Here is a 21,495-nt window from a genome sequence, read left to right as displayed (position 1 = left end):
AGATATGAGTATGTATGACGCCAATCTCGTACCCAGAGTCTTCAGCCTTTTTGGTCAGCAGGGCAACGCCGGGAAGACTCTAGGGACATCGAATTTTATTACCGCAGGATTTCTGCGGTAAAACAATGGAATCCGTTACGGAACAGCTAATCAAAAAAATTGAATTTTTTCGATGTCCCCAGAGTCTTCCCGGTGTTGCCCCGCTGACCAACAAGCCTGAAGACTCTGGGTATGAGATTGGTATGACGCGTGTGTGACAAGCGTTCACTTACGGGAGGTTCAAAACAAAAGAATATTGCAAATTGTCATCTCTATAAGTGGTTGCGGTCGCCTATGAAAGGTGGTTGTTTATGAGAGGTTCTAAGTGACATGATCAGGGAAATTTTGGTATTTTTAAAATTAAAGTGGTCGCTCAAGAGAGATGGTTGCAAGGGGAGCTTCAACTGTATACATGCACTACTCTCCTACCATCCCTGATATACAAACGGCAAAGATAAAATTAATGAAGTTGAGTCATAATACAAATACTTTGTTAATGCTTGGGGCTGATCAGAAATCTGAGCTCTACTATTTTATAGGTTTTTTGCGGGGGGAGGAGGGGGGACTGGGAAGATGTTTGGGAAATTTGTAACCTCAGGAGGAGATGAGTAAGGAAACAAAACTACAAACAGCAAATTTCTTGAAACATGTCCACTTTTTAATTTTGAAACAACTTTCAGTAAGGTAGGCTGTCAACATGTACAACCACTAGCTTCTTAACTTCCTTGTAGACACACTTTGATAACTATCTCTACCACAACAACCCTCATGCTTCATTGTTGTAAGCCTTTGTGCAGTTTTTTATCTACATATATTTATTATTATATTTCAGCAATAACTTAGTTCTCATCCTCATACATCTATACACCTAAATTGGCTTCATGCCAGGTTGATTTAATTTCCACAAGTGCTTTCTGTTAGACCAGAATACATAGAAACAGTCTTAAATGGTCTTCCAACTGACTGAAAAACGGTGAAAAATGTTATCTTTCATAAACGCTTTCTTGTCTGCTTCATCATCCTGAAGCACTTGTCAAATTTTTGATTCACCATCATATTACTGTACATTGCTACTTCTAAACAAGTTTGTCATAAAACTATCTCCTAAAATAGATCACAAAATAAAGAGAAAGTTGTAAGAACTAAAAGCTATACACACTATTTACAGGTTAAGAAATGTTCAAACTATTTCTCAACATTAAAATCATTACTGCAACTTTTGAACACACTTCACTTCATGTTCACATAAATTATGTGCACTGTGTGCATGTTTCAGTCAGGTCCATTCTGTTGCTGTGACTGTTGTTTGTGCCGCCAGCCCTTCTCAGGTGAACTTAACGGTGACACAATAATTTTTCCGACATCCTCTAATGCTGTAGCGCCATCTCCATCGGAGGCAACAGTATAAATAGCAGCAGGTACTCCTTGTGAGGAGTGTGCCCGAGCCATTTGCACACGTCCAGTGTATGGAGTCTTTGGTGTTGTCGTAAGTCTCTCATTTGCTGAAATTGGGGGGAGAGGTTCGGGAGCAGCTCGTACAACAACCTGTGGGTCTGGTCTGTTACCAGTTTTCAAGAATTCCACGTAATCATCAGGTAATGGTCTGTCCCTTCCTGTGGAACGCTGCAAACCTTTGGAAATTCCCAATCCTGGTCTTGAAGGTGACGAAGCTCGTTTTGGACGTAATGGCATTCCTTTACTGGACTTTACCGGTGCAACATTTAGTTGAATCTCATTTGGAGAAGCTTGTATTCCCACAGCTCTTGACATCTTCATCTTGCCATTTAATGACTTAACTTCTTGAGGAGCCGGAGATGTCGCCGATCGTCGATACCGTCGCTGGATATTAGAAGGTGTTCCCTCCCTTGGTGGCACAGGAGTCCTTGCAGATACCAATGGGGATGCCTCTGTCTGGGTTGAAATCTGATCCCTGTCAGCTGTACTTTCAACAGTTTTTTCTGTATGTTCATAGGACACTTCCTTGGTTTTCTTCCCACTAGAAGGCCTGCCATGGTGATAATGTCTTCCAGACTGCTGTAGTTTACTATTGTGAAGTTGCGAAGTAAGATATGCAATTGTGTCTGACTTCTTTTCTAGTTCCCTGACAACAGCTGTAAGATTAGACTCTTTGTCTGTTAAGTCTTTGGAGTACTTTTGGTTTAGTGTTTTGAGCTGGCCTTCAAGTACCACAATCCTTTTATTCTTTACTTCAATGACTCCTTTAAGTTCAATGTTCTCAGTTTTTAACTCATCCACTATTTTTTGTGAATCTTCTAAACTCTGCTTTACTTGGGCTGCAAAAAAGACAAGGATATCATATGAGAAAGATCCAAATCCCACCAATACATTTTCTGTAATTTTCAGGTGTATAAATAAGTCTACTCATCCTTTTACTTCATAAAAGATTAGTCCAAAAATTAATCCTGAGTAACACATTGGCCAAAAGTCAATGCCCACTAGACTTGAGTGAAAAAAGGGAGATATGTCCAGAAATGGACGCTAATGTGATTCGTAAACTGTATGATAGACATCACAAGGTGTCCCCTAACCTTAATTCTCACTAAAACACACATAATTCTGTCAAACATGAAGTCATAGGAAAACGATAAAAAGGCCTGTTTTATATGAATGTTCAAAAGTAAACAGCACTGTACTGAAATACAAAATAAAGAAAATGTTTAAATTAGCTGTTTTGTTTCATGGTCTTTCTCATTAAGTGCGTCATGCTCTCCTTGTTTGACATTTAATAGACATCAAACCCAAAGGGGCAGTGTCACCTATTTTTAATGTAATGTTGAATAGCCAAAAACATATTTGTAGCGATGGAAACATAAAAATAATGGTACAGTTTTGTGAACAGAAACAAGTATTAATTATTTTGACCACAGATGGCTTGGATGGGAATGGATTGCAACTTGAAAAAATTGGCTAATTTTTTTTTTTTTTTTTAAATCAAGTTTTAAAATTTAGAAATGCAAGTACATGTTGTACAAATTTGGTACACCATGTACGAAAAATATGTACAAAATAAATGTGCCTAGGGACGTGGACTAATGCTAAGCCTATTTCAGATAAAAATACACCACTGTCCATCCAAGTTTTCTGATTTGGCCCCTAAAATCCATAACATTTTCAGAAATAAAGTGTCATGTCCATCAGATGCAGTAATTGCATTTTATAATGAGGAATGGTGTGTTTTGATTACTTCTCTATATTTAAGTTTAATGAGGAAAATTTATATGCATTTCAAGTTCTTTCAAAATAATTACCATTTGTAGATAAAACGGGCAAAATCGATGACCTAATGCAGCCCAGTCAAAATGTTTCAGTGGCTGGCAATTTTGTCGCCTTCAATGAAATATCTGCCGCCTGTTTCACAGCAAAAATTAAATTTACGTCTCAAAAAGTAATACTAGGTGTCTGCTAGTTGCCTACTACTCAAAACAATTTGACTGGGCTACTAATGTCTGACTAAAACAGCTCAAAAAAAACCCACACCCTTTAAAGTGGCACCTGCCTATGTGGCTTATTTAGGAATATACCCCTCCAAAAAACAAAACAGAAGCGTGTCTCTGTGAGCAGGACATACTCTCATGCACAATTTTCATAAAATTTTAAAAGCCACTTTCTTGAATGGCTAAAGTTAAGTAAATTTCCTCATCTTAAGATTATGTAAAACTATCTGTCATGGAGACCCTGAATGTAACAACACAATATTTCGTTTCCTGTAGTGAGAATAAGTCCATCCTAAAGAATGATCCTAGGGAAGAATCCTTCAATTTTCAGTTTTATAAGACCGCAAACACAAAATGTCTTTCTAAATATTTGTTATGATTTGGACTATTCATTCACAGGATGCCATTAAAGTAACCTCAGATCCATCAAACCAATCTGCGGGATTCTCTAGCGGAAAGTAAATGATTAATGGCTTTCACATGGATTCTACAGAGAGAATAATTAATAAGAAGAAGGAAGGGAAAACATCTGTTCGCGTTCATACCCGCGTAATTAATTTATAGGAAATGAAAATCGAATGTCCACTGAGGAAAATCGTCAAAAACGTACCTTCGTCACCGCTAGAACTCGTCGCATTCATCGCCAATTTAAAAGTCAGTTCTAGGAAATAGAAAGAAACGTCAGTACCTCGAAATCAAACATGAATTTTTCGACTAAAACCTATCCATACCTCCGCATTTCTTTTGAAGTTTATTGATCTCGGCGTAGAGCCCTTGTAGCGTTTTCGCGTGTTCTTGTTGCATAAAAAGGATAGAACTTTCAGCATTTTGAAGCTGCACACGAGCCTGAGCTAGAGTTCCGGCCATTCTGAACTCCACTCTGCGATCAGTACCAATTAAACGAGGATATCAACACGTAAAAACCCAACCCAACTTAGTTGACCATATTTTCAATATGGCTGCTTTCCCGTTGCCACGAGCAGCAGAATCCAAATATTTCTCGGTAAACCGGTTTCGTCACAATAGGTTTTTACGTCATTATCATCCAATAAAAGAATGCTTTTCATTGGACCAATAGAAGATTACTAATGATTGGCTACAAGTAAGAACTTGTAGCCAATCATTAGTAATCTTCTATTGGTGCCTGCAAGTCCAGGCGTGGTGCCTAAGTACACGCGGGAATCGAAAAGGTTTGAGAAAGTTTCTGCAGAAATACAAATACTTTCACTTTGTTGTTTTTCTCGCTGTGGGATGGCTTCCGCCTCCCCAAAAAGCGATGTGGTCGTTTGGGAATGGGAGGAAAGAGCAAATTTTTGGATTCCCTACGACGTGCCTACATGTCACTTCTTAGAAAACATTTACTTGAATTTTTCGCAAGGCACCTCTAAGAAAATGCCCACAATCAATTTAGGAAAGTGTTCCCCTGCTCTGAGCTGTTACGACATTGACTTGGTGAACATGGAACAGCAAAGAATTGGAACAGGTAAAAGTCCTGCAACCTGTATCTTTACTGTAACTTTTATATACTCTTAAGCTGATTAAGTTGCGACCAAATGCATGCAATTATGATGAAATCTGAAAACAAATTTGAAGGCGGAAGTGGAACCTGTTCAACAACAATAGTCAAAGTTTTGTCTATTGTTCGATGAGTGATTGAAAGTAATTTTCATTTCTTCTAAATTCTCCATTATTACTCCCCTCATTTTTGTTTTACCGTAAATGATCTAATAAACGCCCCCTCTCTTACAAACGCCTCCGATCTAATTAACGCCCCGTAAGCTACAAACGTCCCCTGTCTAAACGTCCCCTTCCCTGAAAACCACACATAAACTAGAAACAGATGTACAATACGATCAATCAATTATTTATTTGCGTTCTTGCTTATTAATTAACACCGGTGTGCGAGTTGCGTCTTTCTCAATTTCCAGTTCAAAGTGAGGATAGCGCTCTTCAATGTTCTTGATCTCTGTGCTTTCAGCAATTTTCTTTCGGCTTGTCCTAGCATTTTAGCATCCCGGAATTACTTATCAGTGGACAGACTTGATAGTCTGCTAAAGCTCTGTCATTTAGGTTATTATAATACCGTATTTAGGTTGCCATGTTACAGTTATTAGAATAAACGCCTCTTATCTATTGAACGCCCCCCTCGGACCCTTGAAATTTAATAAATGCCCCCGGCGTTTATTAGATCATTTACGGTAATTTATTCCCACACAGACCAAACTTTTACATTTGTTGATCTCAAATGTTATTTCAGTATAAATCAACAGTACAATAGCTAGTCATTGAGTTGAAGTGCAGCCCATTTGATGTATAGATGGTTATTCTGCCTGTAGTCCCTACTTTGATGACCCCAGGATCATTGCACTTATGACAAATGGATACAACCAACCCTCGTGTATAATGCATGTCTCGCACTTGCTGCAAAATGGAAACACCAATCTCATACATGAGCTACAGTGCATGCCAATTTCTTGCATCTGGCCCCAGTGTTTCAAAGGCCGGATAACTTTATCCGCTGGATAAGGCACTACACAGGGTCTAAAATATACCTCACGTTAAACATTGTTCAAGGTTTTCGTACACTCCCAAACTTACTCTGGTTAGAGTGTGCATATTCGCTTGTACAAGAAAAAATACTGAAATCTTTGCACAGATTGAAACTGTTGGATAGTGACTTATCCACAGGATAAAGTTATCTGGCCTTTGAACAACTGGCCCCTGACTTATAAATCAGAACTAGTTAATCAACTGAACAGCAAGTGAATTGAATTCATTTTGAACAAAAGATAGTCCCACTGATGATGTTTAAAGTCAGATGAACAGTTAACTGTTGGATTTGCTTTGGAATCTTCAGAAATCTTTGGACATCTTCAGCAATGTGCAGAAATTGTTGGAACTACCGTTCAACGTTTTTTCACGCTTTCTTTCAAAACTGTTTAAGTTGCATATATATTGTAACTGCGATGGTCTCTTGAGTCACAGCTCTTATTTATTAATAATTCTTTTACACACAGGGTCTGAAATTGCGCTTTCCTGGTCGCCAATGCGACTAAAAATTTTGCACTGGCGAGCAGAATTTCACAACTGGTCACCGATGGGCGATAAACTATTTCATGCCATGATCATTATACAAACAATAACATTGATTTTTAGCCAAATCGATTAAAATAAAATTCAAAGCCGCTCGCCAATTGGTCACTTACTTTTTACCTTTCCACTGATTTGAAGTATAAAACCGATTTTCCTGTTGTTGATTAAATCTACCACAACGTTTCACAGCTACGATCAGCGTGTTTGTATTTTTAAAATCTTATTCATTAGCAGAAAAATCGCCATTGCGGTCCCAAATGCTTTCTCTTTGTTCTCAAAAAGTTTGGTTTGTGTTTTACTGCGAAGGAAAAATATTATTGACACTTTTTGGCGACCACATTTTTCCATATGGCGACTGAAAAAAAATATTCAGTCGCCAGTTGGCGCCTGCCTAAAAAAGTTAATTTCTGATCCTACACACGGTTGTAATATATATATTTAATTATATATTTCACTTGTATCTCTCCACCGCTACGTGTATATTTATTTATGAATTCTCATAATGATAGTCCCCAGTTGGCTTGAAAACTCAGTTGGTAGAGCACTGCACCAGCATTGCCAGTTCCCTAGTAGCCTGCAGAACAGGCGTTATTTTTTGCATGACTCGTGCTTCGCACTCACCTCCTGCTTGCCTCCACTCGCCTGAAAAACGCAAAAAGTAACACCTGTTCTGCAGGCCAGTTCCCTAGAGTCTTTCCAGGTAACTAACTGCTGGCTAAAGAACGGGAGGACTCGGGGTATATTGTATGAGCAAAAGAGCATAGCAGGTTCCCCAACAAGCTGAATTTTATGGTTTACTCATTGTCTTAATTAAAGAATTTGTTCCTTTTTAAGGGACAACACGGAAGATTGTGAGAAATGTCTACCCAAGAAGCTCTGTACCTGGAAAAGGACTCAGGTGGGAGTGGCATGACGACGTCAGATGGGTGGCTTATGACATCCCTACATCTAAACTCATTGAACGTGAGTTCAGAGCTAAGAACCAATCAATAGATTTATCAAAAACACCACTTGCAATTCCAAATGTTCTGGAATTTTGCTACATGAGACAGACCAATAAACATACAGGTTTTCAAAGGGACGTGCAGAGGTTAACAAGGCAGTGTTACCCTGTGGATAGCCATGGATTGAGTTTGGCTGGAAAATTACCAAGTAAAGGTCAGAATGCCTCAACTGTAAATGGTTACACCACTCCAAGTCATAGTACAGCTTTGAAAACTGGAGTTTCGGGGAGAGCTACAAGGGCAAGTACCCAAGCACAAGCACAAGGAAAACAAAGAAAGAAAGTCAAGGTTAACCATTCTCAAGGTAAAGTATTTAACTACTGTAATCTGCTGCTTATAAGCCCTGGGGCTTATACAACTTCGTAAGGGGTTTTAGATGGGCTTATAAATGGAGGGGCTTATATCCAAGAGGGCTTATAACCGGAATAAAAAAACTGTTTCAAAACGAGCTGTAGCAGCATTGATCAAAATATGTTTTTCGCTTACTGGTTTTGAATTCAGGTGGCTTACTACAGTATTTTTGACAAAATAAATATCGCGCGCGCGTACTGTCACGTAAGCCCCGTTCTACTCACGCGAGCCCTCAAGGTAAACCCTAAAACAAACATGGCGGCCGCGAAAAAATTTTTCAGTTTGGTTTGCCCTTTAGTAAATTGCTTGTGAACGGTTGTTCCCCCGGCCGAAGAGTCATAACTGGGCTTCCCTTTAACAGATGTTGGAGTCTAGGCTTTCGAAAAAGATTGTTTTGCCCCTTGAACGAAGTTAATTGTGCTAGCGCAGTGCTCCACAAACAAAACGACTCCTGAGAAATGTTAAATGAATGGACTGTAAAATGTAAGGTAGCTGCTGTTTCAATCGCTTGTTGGGCTCCATAAATAAACCCAAAGTCAACTCTCGCAAAGTTCACATGCTTGGTTTCATATGAGTTCGCAGAATGATCATTCTCGTCCCCTGAAGAGCTTGCAGTGATTTCACTGCTATTGCGCGTGTGGGTTTTCCCCGAAGTTAGCGTATGCGCCATACAACTTTCATTGAGGTCGCTAAAAGAGACTTTTAGGTGGGCAAATTCTCAAAAAGTAGTCTACAACCCATGCCCAAATTTTGAGAACTGGCAAAACTCACCAAGTATTAACCTCAGGCAGTTTTTTGTAGAAATCTGTAAGACAGATTTTTATTAATTTAAATATTGCTAACTTATGGCATTTTCCTCTCTGGTGAAAATTCTGTCTTCTGGATTTTTGTTTTCTTTTGCAGAAATGTTTATTCATGGCTATTCTTCAAATCCTGAAATTTTGAGCTAGGGTCGTACGGCTTGTTTTGGAGGTGGAAACACCCAAAATATCTAGTTTCCAGTCCTTCTCCGAGAAATCGGCCTGCTATTTTTGTTGTTTTAGAGCTTGTCAAAATCGTTTTGAGATGAAAATCATCTTTTCTCACTGTTGTAGTAACAAACAATTCCAAAAAAAGTTCCTCCTTGCTGTTCCCCTCGCAATGGAATATCTTATTTTATCTACTGTAAACTGTAGTAAGCCACCTTAAGCCTTTAAACGCCATTCTAAATTGAATTCATTTCAATGTTTGGAACAAGATTAAAACTAAGAACACGAATGAAATTGGAAAAGTTACTTCAATGGTATTTTCCTAATCAAGTTATACAGTAGTGATATAAAATAGCTAATAAAAAGGGAGTACTAAACTTATTGTTCTGCAATAATTTTTTCAATTTTCTGTTTGAAGTTGTAGAGTGTTCTGTGAAAGTGCTTATTATATCACTCACAGCAAGCTTGACCAGCGCTTATAATCGGATGTATATCTTGGTTTACAGGTAGCTGGGCCTATAACCCAGGTGGGGTGTGGGTGGGGGGCAAAATCAAAATCAGTGAATGTTCTGTGTGACTTGACATTCAGGATATTTCTTCATACCTGTACATTTACTTTACTCAAAGTAGCACAAACACCTACTGCAACTTGTACAAAGAATAGTCGGTGAAGAGCTCCTGCATTTCTCAAACAGGGGTGTCAGGGGCTTCATTAAGATTTTAAACAGTTGGGCAAGAGGTTACAGTAGTTTACCCGGGCAGGATAGTTAACTTTTAATAATGGATATGGTCAAATGTGGTTGAGATGTTGCAAGCAGCCAGATAGAGTAGAGTTCAGAGACAGTCAATTTGCCCAGTGCCTGGCCCTCAATGAAACCCCTGAAGATGACAATGATGTTAAATGTCTTTCCCAAATTACACTGTGAGTTCCCTGCAAAGTGTTCCAGTTTCAAGACTGGTGCAGTATCCCAGTGAAAGCTTGGAGAGGGGGCGAGAAAGAAAGGGAGGGAGCCGGTGGACATTCTTTTGATGCCGCCGTTCTGCCCTCTTGTGATTAACCTGTAGGTAATATGTCAACAAGGTAATTTTATGCCAATCATTCCGCTCGATTGAGTCAGAATATCAATAATATTTGTGAATAACATTATTCATTGGGGAAATCCCGCAAGAACAGGAGCGCATTAATTTAATCGATTCTGCGAAAAATTCTTGAGCTCACCTAAACGCAAAAGAGTGCCACAAATTTCCATTTTCAATTCTTTAAGAAAAAGAAATAAATAATATTGCTTGTTACTTCTGGGCAACAAACTTCAAAAGATTCGCTGACTGTATGGTCGCCAACTGATGTAGCAGTTCGCCTTCAGCAAAGACTTCTTCGTCTCCAGTGCCGATTGCAAATGCTTTGAGGCATGAGTTAGATAGCTCCTCAACCTTGTCCTTCATTGTTTAATGTTTACACCAACAGCCTGACAATTACAACCGTAGAGCATTCAAAGTTGCACATTTTTTAACGCCCAAGGAAGCAACTGGAAGATCAAACTATTGTCAAAACCAGTCGGTAAATATTCCAAAAACATCTTGCATTTTTCGTACAGATTGTACAAAAATCTTCAGCTCTTTTATAAGCCCAATGATTTGAGGAAAAGATTTGTTCGATTTCCGCCTCTCCAAACTGCAAGTTGAAGAAGCTTCAAAATTTGCACAAATTTACACTGTGCTACATTCAAATGATTCCATGTGTCAATGTTCCTTGTAAAGCTGTTAACAATCATCTATCTAACTAATCAGATCATGATACTAGAATCTGGTATCACAGAACGGCAGCATTTGAAGAATGTCCATAAGCTCCCTTCTTTTCTTTCTCACCCTCATACCGCACTCCGCTTGACTGACTGGCTGATCTTTCTTTTCGCCCTATACCCCACTTGGGAGCCTGTTCTCTGGCTAAGGAAACAAGATTTAAAGAATTATCCTTCTTTTTGAAAAAAAAAAAAAAAAGATTGATTGATTGATTGATTGATTAAATGTTCTCATTGGGAGGCCCTGAGAAGTTCCAGCCGGACAACAGAGAGAGTAGATTTTAATGAAACTCTTCCAAGAGAGTGCAGGAGGGGTAACAAGTTATGAACAGAAGAAATCTACCAGTTTGTGTCTAGAAATACCACTAATTTCTCAAAATTAATGTTAGCATCTGTTAGCAGAAATATCTAGCAATTTATAAAGAGAATGTTTATATTGATGACATTTTATTATTAATTTATTTTGTTTTTACATGTAGCTGCTGGTGCCACGGCCAGTGATCCTCTCTCTGAATTCTGCACTGACCTGGAAACTGCTCCAGATGAGGTACTGTTGCAATCACCTTTGATTGAAATAAAGGGGGGAGTCCAACGTACAAGGAATGGAAGGACTAGTTCATTGAAAAGACAGCAATTTTATTTGATAGATTCATGAGATTCATGGAACAAATAACAACAAGTAATAAGATTCAGGTTTTTCAACTGTTTTGTAAAGTAGCGGACATCTGAAAGCAGCGGACGTGAATGTTTTCTTGGCGCCGTGAGGCGCCTCGCAAGCACCTAGGGGGGTCTGGGGGCATGCTCCGCCAGGAAATTTTTTAAATAGAATGCTCAGAAACGCCATTTCCAGCGTTTCTGGAACGAAATAGTCACTTCAATTTCGTTTAAATGAAGAGGGGAAACCAATAAAATATCCCGCCGCTCAATAAGCAAAGAAAAAAGAGTTATATGGCCGTTTTGAAGAATGTAATTGATTTTTCTGTTATCCTCTAGTCATTATGTTCATGAGATGCCTCAGTAAGAAAAATGTATAATACAGTAGTAAAAAAAATCGCCAATATTAATCTCAAAGTACCGGACGTGGAATGGCAAACGACTGGATGAAACGTCCGGCCTCCGGCCTCAAATGAAAACCCTGAAGATTGCAGTGCAACTGTCCAATTGCAGCATGTTTGGTGGCCCATACTGTCTTATTATATAATACACAGGTCATAAGCATGTTGCATACTTTGCCCTGACCAGTTGTGTTGTCTTAGTATTGCGCAAATCATTAGGCTGCTGACAGCCAATGCGATTAGAGAATTTAATGATAGTTACAATCATCACAAAAATAAGTTTCAAAAAATTAGTTTTATCAAATGTCCCCCTTACTTTTCAATGACTTCTGTGTAAATGAGTGTCTCATTCCAATCAGCACCTCTATATCAGTCTGCAGCAAATACCTACTTCCAATTTAAAAACTTAAGACCTTGCTGCATGTGAAATGCTCACAACACATCAGCTATTCAACTAAGCTCCCTTTTACAAGTTGTATGTTTGACGTACAAAATCAAGCAGTTTGTGTATGACAAAGTTACTCGTGCCAAATAAGCCCAAAGGAATTTCATTTTAACATGGAATAAGAATTTCTTATGAAATTGACTTTTAGTCATTGTTTTCTATCACAGGACTGTGCTATTTGTTTTGAAAAGCTCTGCAACATCTCATCCTTTGATGATGAATCTGAAAACATTGAAGAAACATCTTCCAACATCAAACAGCTGACTCAATGCAAGCATTCATTTCATGCTTCTTGCCTGCAAGCAATGTATAACAGTGGAACAAAGGTATACAGCACTGAAATTCTTATGATACTGAGTTTTCTTTGAACAAAAAACACATCCTTTATGTCCTTAGGTGGTCATCTGTAGGTCCTTGTTGGTACTCAGTTAATGGTCCCAGGAAGGGACTCCCTTATTTGGCCTCAGTGGGGATGTTTCTAAAGGGAGATAGGGCTTGTCTTGAACAGCGTATCAACATGTGTCGTCTTCAGCTGAGTGTCTTTACACATCCTAATGACCAAAACAGGACATACATTCTGATGTACACTAATTTTCAGATTAAACTTACCGTAAGTAGAAATATTACGTCTAGTTTTTCAGTTTTAATATGCCAGTAAAGGATCTACTGGAAAAAGGGGGCACGTGAACGTTTTCAAGAATCCATTTTCCATAACACTCTACTTTGATTTACATTCAGACTTAATATTGTGCAGTTCCAGAAAAAAAACCATACCCAACCCAAGGAAGGTCATTGGAAATTCCTAGGGGGAGGGAGATCTTGAAAGTCAAACATTTTGAAGGAAAGTATGAAGCTAAACTGGAATTTCCTGGGGGGGGGATGCAAAACAAAAACCTTCTGTGGGGGTAGTATGGATATTTTCTGGAGCTGCACATTACGTTACAGAGGTAGTTTTGCATTTATTTTGTTGCCCAAAAACTTGAATTAATCAAAACAGCTTATGACGTTTGTGGAAAACGTGAGAAACAAAAACAAAACGAGGCCTGAAATGTGGTGATTTGCTTTTGTTTAGCTTTAAACAAAGAAGAAAAGAAAACATTCAAGCACTGCTTCAGTTCTGTTGGTTTAGTTTTATGCTTAAGTCATGAGGTGATTGGCTGAATTCAAGCCATTATACCACTAACATAAACGTGGAAGTACAATTCTGACGGAACACCAACTGGTAAAATTGAAGAAAAGCCCGCCAATAAATTAAACCTTCCAGCCAACAAACAACCAACAGTTGGCCAAGAGAGAATTTGGATAAATTTGGATTCTGAGGCCAACTCATAACTTAAATATGCCCTTTTTTTCCTGCAGGTCTTCATGTATTTGTGCAGTGTTTTTAAGATTCATTTTTCCCACAGGATGGAAGCTTACAGTGCCCTACTTGTAAAGCAATTCATGGTGTAAAACAAGGCAATCAGCCAAAGGATGGTGTTATGGATGTCCATCGCTCTCACAGAAGTCTTCCTGGACACCCTGGTTGTGGAATGATCACAATAACCTATGACTTCAGAGGAGGAGTGCAAGTATGTGTGATGCAGCAATTTTTGCTGCTAAGAAAACAAGCATGGCTTGTCATTTTCCAAGCATGCTGCCTATCTCATATGATTAAGTGTGTAATTTGCACTTGGGGTGCACTTCATGCACAGTGAAGTGCTCTGGGCCCAGTTGTTCGAAGCCCAATTAAGCTACTGTAATCCTGTATTAACATGAACTTTGATTCAAATTTAATAACTAGTCAATAAAGATTCTTCCAAAAAAGTTTTAGCCCTCAGTTTTGACTTAGACTTTTCTTTACCTTGAAATTACATGTACCTTGAACTTAGGCTTTGAAATCACTTATAAAGAGGGAGATGAAAACCTTGATTAACTTTTAATCTTAGATTAGTGTTAATCAGCTTTTGAACAACCCGCCCCTGGGTGGTACACTGGTGAATGAAATACAATGTATGTAGCAAATGGGAAGTTACTTAATAGAGAGCTAGAAAGGTCGAAGAAATCTCAACATAATTATACCCACAGAATTCAAAAAATCACTTTATTTAAAGTGTTCATGTATTTAGCAGGAATCACCTAAATTGGGCAAACTCCGGATCAAATTCAAATTTGGAAGTGATTATTTTTGAGGGGTGGGGAAAACTAGTGAAATTTCCTGGAGAAAAAACTCTCGGAGCAAGAACAAACTCCACGACACATGGTTTGATTGAGTTCAGGAATCAAATGAATCAAACCTGGGCCACATTGGTGGGTGGTGGGTGCTCACACACTGAACCATCCCTGCTCCCCCAGACTATGTATTTCATAAAGAAAAGCCATCAACATCATTTCAGGGACCAGAACATCCTAATCCAGGAAGTAGGTACAATGCAAGAGGATTCCCAAGAACATGCTTCCTACCTGATAACCAGAAAGGAAACAAGGTACTGTATTTGTCTTTGGGTGTTATGAAGGTGTTGTAGTGTCAGGGAAGTACAAATAAAGCCAATTTGTGACACCCAAAAATTCCTATAAGGCTAATACTGCACCCCAAAAAACTTAAGCTGTGCAGAATGTAAAGCAAAAAGTCCATTTTTCTATCCCTGTCAAAATCTTTCCAAACGAAAAGTCCTGCAGAAAATTTCAAACCTAAAGAAGTCCCCAATTGCTTATTTCAAACTGAAAAAGAAAGGTCTTTGCACTTCCCTATCACTTTAATGTATACCTGAGTACCACACTTGGCCTTCAGCTATGGTATTGTTATAATTTTATTATTTTGTTTTTTCATCCTGTATCCAGGCCTTAAAGTTGTAGTATGCTGTCCCACTCTAGCAAACCTACGAATAACTTTGAATAAGGATGTTGGTTTCTAAAGAAACTGCTGTGCTGTGTCAGTGTGGAGTAGAAACGAATGTTTGGTTTATTGTCAGAGTTGATAACTAATGGTAAATAATAATATTGGTCATTGTAAAAAGATTTGAGCGCTGATGTTTCAAAAGTTAGCCCTTTGTCAATCCCTCCATGGATTCACTCTGGTAAAGGGCTCACTCTCAAAAAGGTCAGCACTCAAATTTCTTTACAATGGCTAATTTAACTTTGGTTACCAACTCTGTCGATCAACCAAACATTTGTTCCTTAGTTTCTTCTTTAAGACTTGTTGCCGTGCAGTCCATGAAAAACTGATTATTCCTTGAATGCCATGGTACTTAGTCAGAGTTTTCATTAATTTTTGTAGTAGAAGGGTTCTAAATGGTGAATAGACGGACACTACTCATTAATTTGTCTTGTTTAATTATGCTGGCTTTAAATCTCTCCAAAGGCAGGTACCATACTCAGAGTAAATGGATGCCAGAACCTGGGTCCCTGCTTCTAATAACCTCTGCTTAGTTCTAATACCTAATAGTAGTAACTATGGTATGTCTTGCTACTTTATTCTTTATTTTATGGTTTACCACTACTGTTATTTGTTATTGCAGGTGTTAAAACTATTGAAAGAAGCTTGGCAGCGCAGGTTAATTTTCACCATTGGGACATCATCAACAACTGGAGAGCAAGACACAGTTGTCTGGAATGAAATCCATCATAAAACTGCAGCTTTTTCAAACCACATGGGGCATGGTTTTCCTGACCCTAACTACTTAGACAATGTTCTTGCTGAGCTTGCAGCACAGGGAGTCAAAGACAATGACGAGAGTGAACAACAGGAATAAAATATTCTTTGGAAACTGAGTAGTTTTAAAAGAAGAGCCTACCATATGAATTGCCCCTTAAAGTACAATGTGCAGTTCAGAAAGTATCCAAATGTCCTTTCCCATGCTTCACTCCCCTCCACACAGGGCCAAGGTCATAGGAAATTCAGAGGAGAGGGGATCTTAAAACCAGGATTTCCAAAAGAAATTGTAAAGGTAAATTGGAATTTTCAGAGGGGAGGTGGTAGCAGTGGTGGCAGGGGGGGGGGGGAGGGAGGGTAGGGGGCATTCCAATCCAATAAACCTTCTGTGGAAGGCTGAACATAACACAGTGAGAACTTTGTCTCAATGCATTACCAGGAATAAGTAGGCTTGATTTGAACCAGCACTCTCTCAAGTCTGTTGCGCCTCTTCACTCCCACCAACCAGGAACTTCCAAAATTTATGACAAGTTTCCAATCTTTTAAAACTCAATTTTCTTACATACTCCAAAGCTTTGCAGTTCTTACTCATGGGCAGCATTTTCTCATTTAAAACAACATTTCTGAAGAAATTATAGCTACTAAATCATAGCTGCTATTTTATTCAGTCTAAAAGCAATAGCAAGTGCGACACAGCAAACCAGGTTTACTGTCTCATTTTCAATTTGTTTAAACAGTCTGTTGTTTAATGTCATTATTTTGACAACATTTGAACAAGCACTGCTTAACAACTCAAGCGGCATTAAGTAAGTTCCATGTTATTGAGGGGTGAAGGGCTTCCTCAAGAGCATTACCACTTTCATCATTTGTTCTTGGGAGACAAAGGAGAGATATTCCTTTTGGAGAGAAGCATGAACACGGATGGTAATAATGTTAACCGTGCTGAAGAAGGGATTGGAGACTTTTCATAATTAATTACATCCATTTCGAAATCACTGGTGATCCTTGGAATCTGATTGGTCCAAAATGGTGCAATTTATTCCCAAATTGCACCATTTTTTGCTCTAAATTGCATCCTTTCTTTAGCCCATCAAAATGGAATTGAATTAACACAAATAGAATATTAACATTGACAATGATACTCTGTGATTTCAAAATGGATGTAATTAAGTGGTAATTGAACTTCGTGTCGTGCAATTTTGGTCTGAAATCATACTTGCGATTTCAAATCAAACTCGGGCTGCGCGCTCGTTTGATTTTGAAATCACGCATATGATTTCAGACCAAATTGCACTCCACTTAGTTCAATTACCAATATAAATTATTGTCTTTTATGAAACTCCATACTGTCTGCAGAGTCCAGTACATGTTTAGGTAAAGGAGCCAACACACTACCCCTGAAAAAGTTATTTCTCTGATGTATAAATAATGTTTTGTAGAAGTATTCATATAAATATTAATACCTGTAATAATTGTCAAAGAATACCATCAGAGTGCACTGCATGTAAATAAAATTATGTAGTTTAAAAAAGTGTATGGTTCTGATGCTATCACAGAGCAAAGGGAGACAGGGTGAACACTTGAAATTTGCAATGCAAATTTATTGTAATGTGATTTGCATACATCATGATTTATTAGAATCAGAATTCAGGAACAGTTTCCATGCAGCTAACAGAAAGCAAGGATTTTGTGAACTTGGGTTAGTTCAAAGAAATGTGTTCTCAAATTCCAATTGGATACCTACTGATAATGAAATCATGCAAATCAATTATTGAAATGGTCATTCGTTTCTTGATTTCACCTTTCCCCTCCTAAGGCCAGCTATTTAATTAATTTTGATACTAAAAAATTAAAGATTTTAATTGTTTAAAACTTCAGAAGGAGTATATAAGTTTTGTTGTTTATAAAGAAAAGAGGTTAGTGTTAATTTTATGATTGTTATTGTATGAGTTCTCGTATGAAAGTTAATGAAAATCACTCTGTTAACTAAGCTGAACTTGTGTGTGTTCGTTTGTACTTAACCTCAAGATTTTAATGTGAAGTCATACACTGTACAATGAAATGTAAATGAAATCATAAAATTAAACAGCTTCATTACCAAAATTAATGTACTTTCGTTTTCTTGGTGTGGTGTCTGGTCATGAGACAACATGGGATCTGATTTGTTTAATCACATAATGACAGACTGGATTGGACGACATAAAGTCATCCAATTCGGTAAGTTAAAGTGAAAGTAAAGTGAAAGTTGTTCATTCATTTTTCAGGTCATGTCATGTATAAATCATTCAAATAAAAATTAAGAGGAAAAAGATAAGTTGGATGATGAATCTTATTTTTGAGATAATTCTGTAAAAAAAAAAAGAACCCAGTTGTAAGAAACTATTTTGTATGCTGTTCCATCATTTAACCATGACGTGTACACATACCGGTGAACAGGCTCTCAATACATAATATTGAGGTATAGGGCAAAACAAAAATTGAGCTACTGCACTCTGCTTGTCCAGCTCGCCAATTTTTCTTTTCACACTATACCCCACTCAGAGGCCTGTTCACAGGCTATATGTAAACTGTCCTGTTAACATGTATTAAAGTTTAAATTACATGGTTTGCATGGATTCAACATCCAAGGAACATTGGGAACTAGCATTAATATTTTGGTAAATAAATATGTATGGCTCTGATAATGAATAATTTTATTGCATCAAGACTAAGCTCAGCTTGAAAATATCAATACTCAGTATCGCTTACTTCAATACCATACTTCACCAGACATCTGACCTGCCAATCCATACATTGCAAACCTCCTTTCCCATGACTCTCCCAACACCCTAAACTAAACATTCTGTTGAATATCTCTAGTTTTTTAAGGTCATCTCAAAACCAACACAAGTTTCATTTTACTTTACAAAAGTGAAAAGCTACAATCATCGAAAAAATTCTTGGGAAGATTCCAAAGTTCTACTTCAATTCGACCTTCCTCCCCTCCCCTGTTTCAATGTTGAGCTTCAAAAGTGAATCTTTACGTGTATATGATTTGTGAGGAATCCAACATTGAACAGGGGGGAAGGGGAACCGACAAACAAAGGCCTCAACATGCGAAAGTAATAAATGTGCCGATGTCTTTATTTCTTACCCACTTTCTGTTGCCTTGTTGAGTAACCTTCCCAAGACATTTTTTCGATGATTGTAGTCTACTGCCTCCTACCATCAACAGCTTCTGTATGATTGTTAATTACAGCTGAAGCAATAAATGCACTTGAGCCTATTTCCCGTCTTGCGTTTTTCAATTTGTTAGCAAAATATTATTGCAAGGTTACTTCGAACATTGTTTTAGTTTCCAGATTGTGCATGCTACATTGTATTTCAAGGGAAAATAAATGAAAGCGCAGCTTTTTCAACCACAGTAAGTTCTGGATGCCAGAGATCCAACATTAGGACAACTCTCTCACCATCCATCCCTCTGTGCCATGCTTCATGGAGAAAAGAATCGTCAAACAACAAGAGTTCCCTTTCCTTCCACTGTCTTTCCTCACCGTTCACACACAAAAAGCATCCCTCTGGTACAAACAAAGGCAAATGACACCTCATTCTACAGTTTGTGGGACCGTAGTGAGAAGTTATGTGCGTCCCAGGTGTAACAACTGAAAACAGTGCATTGCCAAATGAAGAGCCCTTCATGAATGATTCAACTGACTCGATTAATTGCACAGTGTTTGGACACATAGCACAGTTACATTCAACTTTTTTGCCTTGATTGAACAGATGAAAAACTAACCACTCTCCTTCAGGGGTTGTATTTTTAAACCACCCCTTCGTTTTATTTAGCCTAATCCACTTGAATTCGGACTTTATCAAGTCAAAATTCTTTGGTAAAACCAAGGACCTTAGCTTTTTCGCGTATTCACTATACCACGGCTTACAGGAAAGTCCATGAACATAAAACACTGTCGGTTTCTGAGAAGCTAATGAATCACTTTGCCTCCCTTGTGTCTTGTAACGTTCGATTCCTTGGTAAAGGCGTTCAAGTCCAGTTCTGTCTCCTCTTAAGGATGAAAAATCCTCCAACTCTTTTGACAAAACTTCAGTTGCGGCTTCATCACTGTCATCACAATAATCGCGAGAACATCGAAGACATTCCGAAGAGGAACAATAATTTGTATCATCGGGACCCATTTTATGCCCATCTTCTTGACTTTTGAACATTTTAGTTAATAAGGTTGCTATTCCCAACACAATTACTGCAATGACGGTTTCAAGGAGGACGTTATACAGAAAAGAGTAGCTTTGATGAAGAAAGTCAGTTCTGTCCGCCATGTTTGTTTACGGTATTGTCATGGACTTGGTCCCATTCCTCGCGCCGATAGGGAGAGTGTAGTGACGCTACGCAGCCGTTTTTTAGCCTGCATAGCAGTCGTTCAAGCCAAGCGTGGTTAGCGCGCGAGGGCATTGGGCAAAAAGGAGGAAAAAAAGTGGGTTTCTCCTTTTTGCCCAATGCCCTCGCGCGCTTACCCCGCTTGGCTTGAAGGAAACGGAAACGACTGCTACGCAGGCTACCGTTTTTAGGCTCGTGGCTCGTGAGCGTTGCGTGATGAGCCTAAAAACGGCTGCGTAGGAGACTACGCGGAAGGAGAAGTAACTAAATCAAATGCACAGGACAACAGAATAGCCTCCCACGCAGTCGTTTTTAGGGGACTCGTATTACCTTCTCCCCACAAACGCCTGCTTACCCTAGCGCCACATTTCCATTTTCGCCAAAACTCGATGTTCTATTTTACATTGTACTTTGCACAATCTATCCTACATTTTATGTTTGTCATTTGAGTTTGCACTCGCGACTCAACTTTTTTGCATTCAACATTCAAGTTTTGCCTTTGGCTTTCGACATTCAACTTTTCATAAGCAACAGTCAGGTTTGAGTCAGGTTTTGGAATTATACCTTCAAGTTCAGTGGAATGTACATTCATTTTTTCGCATCCAACATTTAGCATTTGTCCTTCAAGTTTTCGCTTCCGACATTCGACTTTAAGGAGGCTCGAGGCAGTTTTTTTGGACTTACGGTGGAAGTTTTGAAATAACAATCTCGCATACGAGATAAACTTCGTTCTCCTTCATACTACATCATCATTTCAACATATGATCAAAGTTAATTTTCTCATCGGTTTCCAAGCAACAGCTATTACCATAGCAACGGAAGCGCATAGCCTCTCATTTTAAACATTGTCGATTATCTCGAAATCTAGTCAGACACTTTATGACGAAACTTTAGGGATTTAAACTACCTTATTACGCGGGATGCCCTGAAGGGGCATACCGTGTCTAAAAACGGGTCGATTTCTTTTTTTACGCGGGATGCCCTGAAGGGGCATACCGTGTCTAAAAACGGGTCGATTTCTTTTTTTTTTTTTTCTTCGTCGTATACAAAAATCGGTACATTAATTTATTCATTAAACTCTCCCCTCTCCTACTCGGGATGTATTGTTTTGATTGTCTTCAACAAAAGCAGGCCAATCAAAATCCATTCTTGTCGCTTATATTGCGAGGGAGGGGATCCACTCACCCCTACCTGTGTGACGTCAATGCATCATTTGATATATTTATTAAAGACGGATTAAGTCGCGCCTTATTGTTTTAACATGTTCTGGACTCAAGTGTGCC

General features: G+C 38.5%; 3 protein-coding genes across 3 annotated transcripts; 1 reads left to right on the top strand and 2 right to left on the bottom strand.

Annotated features, from left to right (window-relative positions):
* Window positions 1-675: 675 nt before the first annotated feature.
* On the bottom strand, window positions 676-4,500 carry LOC146466012 (uncharacterized). The gene is made up of 3 exons (XM_085127810.1): window positions 4,226-4,500; window positions 4,105-4,155; window positions 676-2,333 (listed from the first exon to the last, which is right to left on the bottom strand). Exons 1-3 carry the CDS (start codon window positions 4,359-4,361, stop codon window positions 1,312-1,314), a joined length of 1,209 nt encoding a protein of 402 aa, XP_084983936.1. The 5' UTR covers window positions 4,362-4,500; the 3' UTR covers window positions 676-1,311.
* Window positions 4,501-4,647: 147 nt separating this feature from the next.
* Window positions 4,648-17,947, top strand: LOC146466011 (putative E3 ubiquitin-protein ligase DTX2). Its single transcript, XM_085127787.1, has 7 exons — window positions 4,648-4,977; window positions 7,422-7,895; window positions 11,189-11,256; window positions 12,377-12,535; window positions 13,616-13,780; window positions 14,585-14,674; window positions 15,707-17,947. The coding sequence occupies exons 1-7, from the start codon at window positions 4,746-4,748 to the stop codon at window positions 15,938-15,940; spliced, it is 1,422 nt and encodes a 473-aa protein (XP_084983913.1). The 5' UTR covers window positions 4,648-4,745; the 3' UTR covers window positions 15,941-17,947.
* Window positions 17,414-20,174, bottom strand: LOC146466010 (aspartate beta-hydroxylase domain-containing protein 2-like). Its single transcript, XM_085127788.1, has 2 exons — window positions 18,275-20,174; window positions 17,414-18,168 (listed from the first exon to the last, which is right to left on the bottom strand). Exon 1 carries the CDS (start codon window positions 20,152-20,154, stop codon window positions 19,204-19,206), a length of 951 nt encoding a protein of 316 aa, XP_084983914.1. The 5' UTR covers window positions 20,155-20,174; the 3' UTR covers window positions 17,414-18,168; window positions 18,275-19,203.
* Between the last annotated feature and the right edge of the window lie 1,321 nt (window positions 20,175-21,495).

Source organism: Pavona decussata, unplaced genomic scaffold (genome assembly GCF_977016875.1).
Source record: "Pavona decussata unplaced genomic scaffold, jaPavDecu1.1 SCAFFOLD_154, whole genome shotgun sequence".
NCBI lineage: Eukaryota > Metazoa > Cnidaria > Anthozoa > Scleractinia > Agariciidae > Pavona > Pavona decussata.
This window is presented reverse-complemented; position numbering and strand designations above follow the sequence as displayed.

Coding starts and splice junctions, on each gene's coding strand:
- LOC146466010 (XM_085127788.1), bottom strand. CDS start 20,154: ATGGCGGACAGAACTGACTTTCTTCATCAAAGCTACTCTTTTCTGTAT.
- LOC146466012 (XM_085127810.1), bottom strand. CDS start 4,361: ATGGCCGGAACTCTAGCTCAGGCTCGTGTGCAGCTTCAAAATGCTGAA. Junction 4,156..4,225: donor ACTTCAAAAGAAATGCGGAG/GTATGGATAGGT, acceptor TCTATTTCCTAG/AACTGACTTTTAAATTGGCG. Junction 2,334..4,104: donor GAGTTCTAGCGGTGACGAAG/GTACGTTTTTGA, acceptor TCTTTTTTGCAG/CCCAAGTAAAGCAGAGTTTA.
- LOC146466011 (XM_085127787.1), top strand. CDS start 4,746: ATGGCTTCCGCCTCCCCAAAAAGCGATGTGGTCGTTTGGGAATGGGAG. Junction 4,978..7,421: donor ACAGCAAAGAATTGGAACAG/GTAAAAGTCCTG, acceptor TTCCTTTTTAAG/GGACAACACGGAAGATTGTG. Junction 14,675..15,706: donor ATAACCAGAAAGGAAACAAG/GTACTGTATTTG, acceptor TTGTTATTGCAG/GTGTTAAAACTATTGAAAGA.